At 36.6% G+C, this 8,884-nt stretch overlaps 1 protein-coding gene across 1 annotated transcript; it reads right to left on the reverse strand.

Moving 5' to 3' along the window:
• Positions 1-332: 332 nt before the first annotated feature.
• SPCS2 (signal peptidase complex subunit 2) lies at positions 333-8,799 on the reverse strand. The gene is made up of 3 exons (XM_011368426.2): positions 8,645-8,799; positions 6,336-6,470; positions 333-1,213 (listed from the first exon to the last, which is right to left on the reverse strand). Exons 1-3 carry the CDS (start codon positions 8,692-8,694, stop codon positions 1,027-1,029), a joined length of 372 nt encoding a protein of 123 aa, XP_011366728.1. The 5' UTR covers positions 8,695-8,799; the 3' UTR covers positions 333-1,026.
• Positions 8,800-8,884: the final 85 nt, after the last annotated feature.

Here is an 8,884-nt window from a genome sequence, read left to right on the forward strand (position 1 = left end):
AAATTATTCAATTTTTGTGCCTCAGTTCCCTCAAGCTATAAAATGGGGACAGTAATAGTACCTACTTTTTAGGATAATAATAGTACCTACTTCTTAGGATTCTTGTGAACATTAGTAAGTTAACACATGTAAAGTACTTGGAACACTACCGGACACAAAGTATTGAATGTCATTATTATTATAACTGGAAAGCTAGCAATTCCTCACCTATAGTCCTCAGGGGCTTTTGACCAGTAAAACAGCCTAGAAACAAAAAGAACCTATTGCAGAGTAAGACTGTTAACACTTGCTGCTCTGTTCCTTCCATCAAAACTATCCATCAAAAACTCCACTTTTTCACACCTTTCCTTTTATTGAAAAAAATTTTAGAAAATGGCAGTTCATAAAGGACACAAACAAATCAACAGGGATATACTAGTGAAAACATAGACAATATAAAACTAAAAATGTCGTTGGCTTCTTTAATTGGTTAAGAGCACAAAATGTAACAGGTCTTTTTTAAACAAATTAAAAAGCTGTTCTTTGCCCCAGTTCTCTCCAAACCATATATATATATATATATACATATACACATAAAAAATGGTGTGTGAAGATGCTGTACACAAGAAGTTGTATCCTGAATTAAGGGAAACAGTTGTTGAAACAGGGATTAACATAATAAAGTCAGCAACAGATTAGCAATTTTAAAAACTGAGTCTTCAGATGCTGCATGGCACAAAGCTTTACTACATTAAGTTCTGCTAGATATGAAGGAGAAAGTCTGTACAGCTTTTAGCAAAACTGCTTTTCCAGAAAAGCAAATCAACGCAATTAGCAGACTTAAGAGGCTACAGCTAGATATCGGAGCTACAATTTCTTGTATCTGAGCTAGAAAATCCTATTTACCCAGAATGGGCTAAAATTTCAGGACAAAACAGGGACATTTTTAACATTTCTTATTTTATCCAGTTTAAATTCTCTGATACTTTCTCCCTCACCCCATGATTCCACATGATCCTGCAGAAAGATGGCCGCTTTTAGAACTGGCTATTTTATTTTTCTTTCTGTGGCAAGACTGTCATGGAGCCTGGATATTTCAGGCTCATATGCATCCATGACCAGTGTCCCGCTGTGGTCAAAAAACTTAGCAATGGACTTGGTGAACTCAGCTTCCCGCTGCTGCTTTGTTCTCCCACTGATGAAGGTCAGCTTCAGAGTGTATTTGTCATCGAACCTAAGCAAAGATAATAAATCAAAAACCAAACAGAGATTCAACCAGTAATAATAAGCACCAAGTGTTTTTGAAGAACAGGGCTGAGATGCCTACACAGATTTGTCCTTTCAAAACAAACAACAAGCGTTTCTGCCTTCAAGATGAGTTCTGATTCATAGGTATTGCCATGTCTTCCCTGATTTAATTAGTGTAGATCTCTTTTATCTTGTCATAGACTGTTAAGCCATATGGACCATGTTCTCTCACCTCTGGACTTCACATTCGTTATGTTAGAAGAATCTTCCTAGTAGACACTTTTCTCAATCTCAACTAACTAGAGTTCCCATTTGTTAATACTATATTTGGACATAAATCTCTCTGGCAAAGACTTCCCAAACACTCCCAAACTGGGTTGGAGCTCTCTCCTTTTGTCTTCCACAGCACCATCAATCAATAGTCAAATGAGTGCCAATCATGTGCCAGGTCTAAAGATAGGCTCGATGCTGTCAGTGAAATTACCTATTGAAATGATGTTTATTTGTATTCTTCGCTGGACTCAGGGATGCTTGAGGGCAAGGATTTTGTCTTGTTTTCTATTCTTAGCTTGGCACTTGGTAGGCAAATTTTTATGAATAAATGAAGAACCCTAGTTTTCACAGATGTTCCCCAAGTCCAGGTTGCTCAGTTCTTATACCCTGTAACCAATCTAGCTCTGAGTTCTACCTTGTTCCCAGGCCAGGAATGTCTTTTACTGCATGAAATACAGATTCTTCAGCTACAACTTAGGGTATCGTGAAGGCCTTTACTATCTCCACCCATTCAAGAGGGTTTATGACATCAACCTCTGGCAGGCTGACATTCCTCCCCAACCCCTACCTATTTCAGCCTCCATTTAATCAGGGCACATTCAGTGGATTTCAGGCTGGTATTACCTTTAGAAGAAGAAATTGCTTGCATCTGTTTATGCATATTTAAAATAAGAAAACTACTATCTACCTTTCAGAATCACTGTCATGGTTAAATAGTGCCTATCATTAACAAGTGCTGAAAAAAATCACAGCTCAATTAACTGTCATCTAGCCGGTTATTCCCAACCTGGGATGGCTAGCTAAGATGAAGGTCCTTGAACTATTTTCAACACCTCAAAAATTCTTCTCAACTGCTGCTAACTGATATTACAGTGATATTTAAACATTTGGACCCAATGGGTTTGATGGCAAGACATGATCTGATGAATTGTGACCTGATACATTTTAGAAATAGTTACTCATTAATTCAATAAATATTTTATTCAACCCCAATTATGCAAGTCAGGCAGTTTTAGATGCTAAGGATATACAGCAGTGAATACAAAAGACAAATATCTGCCTTTTGGGACTTCTTGTGTAAGGAAACCAACAATAAAATAAAAAATACAATGTTTCTTTTAAATATGGTTGGCAGAAAGCCTTCTCTAAGCCGATGTTTGAGTCCCAAAGAAGATAAGAGAACAAGCTATTTAGAAAAAGAATATTCTAGGCAGAGGAAACAGCAAATGCAAAAGTCCTAAGGCAAGAACATGCCTGGAACGTGTGAAGAACAGGAAAAATGACAATGAGAACAAATGGAGTGAAAGAGGCTAAGAGCCATAGGCGATGAAGGGTGTGTCTGCATATGTGTGTGGGGTGGAGAGGATAAGTATGGATTTCTAAGCTACGCTTAAGATTTCAGTTTTTATCTCGGAGGGTTTTAAGCAGAAGATTGGGTTGATTTGCCCTTATGTTTTAACAGGATCATTCTGCCTACTGCACTGGGAATAGACTATGGGCAGGGAGAGCAGGGGCAGGTGTCTATTAGGACATTATTACAGTAACCTAATTGTGAAATGATGGTAGCAGTGGAGATGGTAAGTGGTCAGACTGCATATACTGAGAAGGTAGAGTTGACAGATTTGCTGACAAATTGCTGAAAGGACTGAGAGAAAGGTGTCAAAATAATTACAGAGTTCTGACTGGAGTAATTAGAAGAGGGAGTTGCCATTTATTGAGATAGGGAAAACTGGGAGGAAAGCAGGTTTAAATGAGGGATAGCAGAGTTGGGTTCTAGATGTATTAATTTTGAGATGCTCATTAGGATCCAATGTCAGAAAGGTGAGATATATCTGGAGTTCAGAGCAGAGGTCTAGGATGAAAATACAGATTTAGAGATCTTCATCATATAGATGGTATTTAAAGTCTTGAGGTCTAGATAAGATTACACCTAGTGAGTGAATACAAAGAAGAGGTGCTAGGAACAAGCACAAGTGGCATTTCAAATTCAGAAAAAGGGGATAATGAAGAATCACAAAGAAGACTAAGGAACAGACATTAAGGTAAGAAGAAAATTAGAAATAAGATTATGGTATCCTAGAAGCCTAGTTAACAAAAAGAAGAGTGTAACAATGATAGAGTGATCCACCGTGTCAAATGCTGCTGATAGGTTAAGCATGATGAGGAAAGAGAAATGAAGAGCAGGTGCAAGAGACCATGGGAGAAGAAAAGGGGAGCAGAGAAATGAGAAGATCATGGGAGGAGAATATGGGGAAAGAAAATAATTTTTTTTTAGTTGGATGGGAGAAATTACAGCATGTTTGTATGCCAGAAAGAACAATCCAGCAGAAGCGGAAACATCAAGTAAATAAGAAAAGATAAGAATCTAGTGGACAAATGGAGAGGAGGCTTTCAAAAGGAACTTAGAAAGAAGGCAGAATACGATGAGCACTCTATAGAGGCAATGATGCAAGAGTTCTGACTGCTTCTATCTTCTCACCTATAAAAGAAGCAGAGAGTAAAGGTGGGGGAGGAGGGGAAGAGGTTTGAGGATAGAAGAGATGAAAGATTCTCTAGAACACTGAGAGTAACTGGACTACAGAAATGCCATGGAATCTAAGCTAGGTAAGGAGGAAGCGAGGGGTAGGACAGTGAAAAGGTGGTAGGCTCAATGGATTACAGATGCCAAGGAGGCTGAAGAATTGTTAGGATAAGAGAAGTAAAAGATAAATTGGAAAAAATAGAAAGCAATCGTCAGAGTGGGATACTTAAAACTGAAACTATTGAAAGTAATTAGTTATCAGTAATAGCAAGGTCTAGGGTATATCCAGAGAAATAGTGTTTAAGACATAGTAGAAAACAAGAGAATCAGAAAAGAGAAGTAAAACTGAAAGGCCAGAGTGTTGGAATAATAATCTACTTGGATATTGAAGCACCAAGACTTCTGAAAAGACCTACATTAAAGAGTATCAATAAAACAGGAGCTTTCTTCAAGGAAAGAGAATTGGGACTGTATTTAATTGCAATCAGAAGGAACAGAGGGTGGCATATTTCCTCTCCACAGGCATCAACAATATGGCAGTTGGTAAAAATCAGCAGGGAATGTGGAAAAATCAGACACTCATACACTGCTAGTGGGATTGTAAAATGGTGCAGCTGTTTTGGAAAACAGTCTGGCAGTTCATCAAGCAATTTAAAAAGAGTTACTATATGACCCAGCAATTCCTCTCCTTCATACATTACCTGAGAAATGAAAACATATTTCCACACAAAAACCTGTACACAAATGTTTATAGCAGCATTATTCATAACAGTCAAAAAGTGGAAACAACTCAAATGTCCGTAAACTAATAAATGAATAAGCAAAATGTGGTATATACATGCAGTGGAACATTATTCAGCACAAAAAAGAATTAAATATTGATACATGCTATACCATGGATGACCCTGAAAACATGCTAAGTGAAAGAACCCTGTCACAAAAGATCACATGTTATATGATTCATATGAAATATCCAGAACAGGGAAATCGACAGAGACAGAAAGTAGATTAGTGGTTACTTATGGTTGTGGGGAATAGAGGATAGGGAGATGATACAGCTAAAGGGTACAGGCTTGCTTTCTGAGGTGATGAAAATTTTCTAAAGCTGACTGTGGTGAAGGTTGCAAATATCTGTAAATACACTAGAAACCACTGAAATGTATACTTTAAATGGGTAAACTGTACAGTATGTGAATTATATTTCAATAAAGCTGTTTAAAAACTACATGTCAGAATAAAATCAATGAAATCAAGATGTTGTAAGCATCCAGAATTCTGCAACTCTGCTTCAATGGCCTAGCACAGCAGGTAGATTTAGGATAGCTGACCCAAAAGGGCAACTAGGAGCCCTGCCAGGACAAGGTAAGAACTCAGCTGTAATATCAGAATGAAGGTCTGCTCCTCCTGACAGCCATCTCCACAAGCTGGTAATGAGAGGCTTTTTGGTGTTGATGCTATACTTACCTTCACATATTTGAATAATGGTATTTATAATTTGAAAGCCCACTATATGATAGGAACTGTACCATGTGTTTTTAGGACTGTGACTAAGAGTATGAATCCTAAGCTCAGGAGTGGGTTAGAATACCTGCTGGAATTCAGTCTGGAGCTGTATAACCCTGGAAGAACCAATGGGCCTGTGTTCTTATTTATAAAATAAGTTGTTCTAAGGTACATTGTGAGATAATGCACTTGGGCACAATAACCACTGTACACACAAAAGAAATCTGCTATTATTGTAATTAGTATCTCATCTTCCCAACAACTTTACAAGTCATTTTTGACCCTGCTAAAGCTCAAATAGTTTATATGGTCTAATAAAAGTTACACAGCTGCAAAGAGATGAGCTGGAATTTGAACCCCGTTCCAGATACATAGAAAGACCTCAGGTGTCAGCTGTACAGAAACAGATTGAACTGTGCTTCTCTGAGTTACCTGGGAAATTGCTTCAGATATTCCTGACATCACAGAAGAAAGAGATGCTAATAGAGTTCCTTCAAAGATAACTGACTTCACACCTTTAGCCTTTATAGTTTCTGCACTGACTCAGTTAATCAGCCACAAGGAAAAAGAAAATCACTCTTCATTCTTCCGCCAAAGTACTTTCTCCCAGAGTTTATCCCAAGCACATCTGTGATGCAATCTCAGAACTCCAATGCTGGGAAAAACCTTCTAGAATATTCATACCCCTTTCTTCATTTTACATGACTAGCGCTATGATCTGCATAGAGCAGGTATACAATAATCTGTTGATGACTCGATACCCAGGGAAAATCCAACACCAGGATTTTAGAATCTGTGAGGGTAGTCATACCTTTTGAGACTGGAGGACAGTTGCCAAATATCATCAGGATCCATCCCTGTAGGATCTTTCCTGTGGGCCACGAGAAAGATGCTCTTCTCCTTATACGAGGTATAAATGGTCAGGATCCCCATCATCACAAAATAAGTTCAAATAAAGTTAAGGAGAAAGCACACAAACATATACAAAAAAAGAGAAATAACACAAATGACAAGCAAGGGCTACAAAAATTACTCAAGAAGAGTTTCACTTTGCTGCACGAACACTGAAAATTGAGCTATTTCATTTTTAACCTTATGTTTATGTACCAAGAGAAGCAAAACTCTCTCTGGTTAGTTGTCCAAAGGACATCTCAAAAGGAAAAAATGGAAAAAGGTACAGGGCATAAACCAGCTCTCACATTTTCTGTTCAAGAATAATGTGTATAAGAAGAACCTGTTACCTAGTTTGTCAAGACTTATGCTTATTTCTCTATAAAATATAAAATAATCATAGTGTACTTGACCATGTTCAATCAACAAAAGGGTCATTAAAACTGACCAAATTAGTTTACTATAAGAACAATTACTCCCTATATACATATAGGCTTATTATATTGTTTTTAACAGTATTAACTACCATATTTGAGAACCTACTATGTATTAGAAACTGCCATAAGAGCTTTGTGTATGTTGTATAATTTAAATTTTATGAAAGTGAGAGGCAGGAAAGTATAGTGCAAAGTGTATGGGCTTTGGAGTGAGGCAGTCCTAGATTTGAATTCTGGCTTTTAACCAATGTAACCTTGATAAATTACTTCCTTCCCCAAGGCTTAATCATCATCTCTAAAATGGGGATAATACTGACTTTATAGAATTGTTCTGAAATTTTATTTATGTATATATATTTATGTATGTATATATAAAGTGTCTAGGACACAGAAGACATAATAATCATTAATATTATACATAAACTGGCATGATTATAAAAATGGCAAAATCTTTTGTTTAAAACAAATATGATCAAACAAATGAAATTCCATCAAGGCAGTTCTCTTGGGAGGCTATATTTTGTAATAATGTTGCTCTCTGTCTTCAAACTTCTTTGGAACTCCTTTGGAAACTGTGTCTAGAACCCATAACATATTCTTTTGAACTGCCTTATAGTGACAAAAATTCATACTGGGATGATTTATAGATGCCAAGTGTAGGGACTATGATTTGAGATCAATTTGGGTAATATCATTTTTTATCAGGACCAGCTTTATTAAATGGCTTGCTAACTGTCTTTGAAGAAAAATCTCCAAAGTGGAGTTTTTAGAAATATTTCAGGTAGTGACAATATTAAGAAAAGTAAACTGCTACCAAAATGATTTGTTTTAAAGAACTACAATAATAGCACACAGTACACCCTCAATAATACTATGTGGCTATTAAGAATGAGGTAGACCTGTATATACTAATATGAAAAGACACTCAACATATTTAAATTAAAAAGAAAAATATAGTATGTATAGATTGACTTGGGGGGAGGGGAGGAGTGGGAGCCACAAGAAAACTATTACTATGAACATGTATTACTTTTGTAATAATAGTAATGCTATAATAAAAGTCCTATGCATTCGGCTTTTTGAGAAATAATCAAACTGGGCAGGTAACAAACATGATTCTACATTTATCATAAAGAAAACATTTCAGAGCTGATTACACACCAAACACATTACAGAGTATCTCATTTAATCTTTGATAATTATCAGTGTGTATTGCCCATGTTTATAAACGAGTAGCATTCAAACAGTCTCAAAAAAGTTCTTATTAGCACAAGATTACAAAATAGTTTGATTTCAAACCCAGGTTCTCTAGCTCCAGAATAGGTTATTTCCACTGTTACACAAGCCACACCTACACTTCATACTCAGTAACTCCTAGTTCAGCCCCTCAGCTTCAAGGAAACCTGACACAGATCTGAACCTCCAAAATCTGATCCTTTCTTAATATTCTAGAGAGTGACTGGAAACAACCTGGTCTAATGAGAGAAGCTCTGGACTAGAAATAAGAGCTAGTTGTCACTATTACTGTGTTTTGCTACCAGGTGCTCACACTTGTATTATAATAACCTCTATAATAACTAAATAGAATTAAAAATCAAATAACTATATTAAATCTAAAATATCAAAGATAATTTCTACATAAATTTACAGATACCCACAGCTGGTGACGTTAAATTCTAACATTAATAGGCTCCAAGATCAAAGTTTGTTTTTTGTAGGGAGCAGGGAGGAATATCAGTAGATGTTTGAGAACAGTCACTAGAAAACAAACCCGAGCATAAATAAAGGATATGATATGACGCACAAAGCCAAAACAGGCTTGGACTCTGGAAAGGGGTGCATATAATCCCAAATCAAAGCCACAATGGCAAAGAAACAGGAGATAGTACAGATGGTGAGGCGACCATCAATTAGACCAAAATTCTCCACGTACTTGTATTTTTCCAGAAGTACCTAGTGAGAAGAAGAAATCAAGCTAATAAGAATGATTCCTACCTAGAACCTGCTTTTATTCTTAATTTCCATGATAAAA

This window comes from Pteropus vampyrus, unplaced genomic scaffold (genome assembly GCF_000151845.1).
Source record: "Pteropus vampyrus isolate Shadow unplaced genomic scaffold, Pvam_2.0 Scaffold141, whole genome shotgun sequence".
Lineage (NCBI taxonomy): Eukaryota > Metazoa > Chordata > Mammalia > Chiroptera > Pteropodidae > Pteropus > Pteropus vampyrus.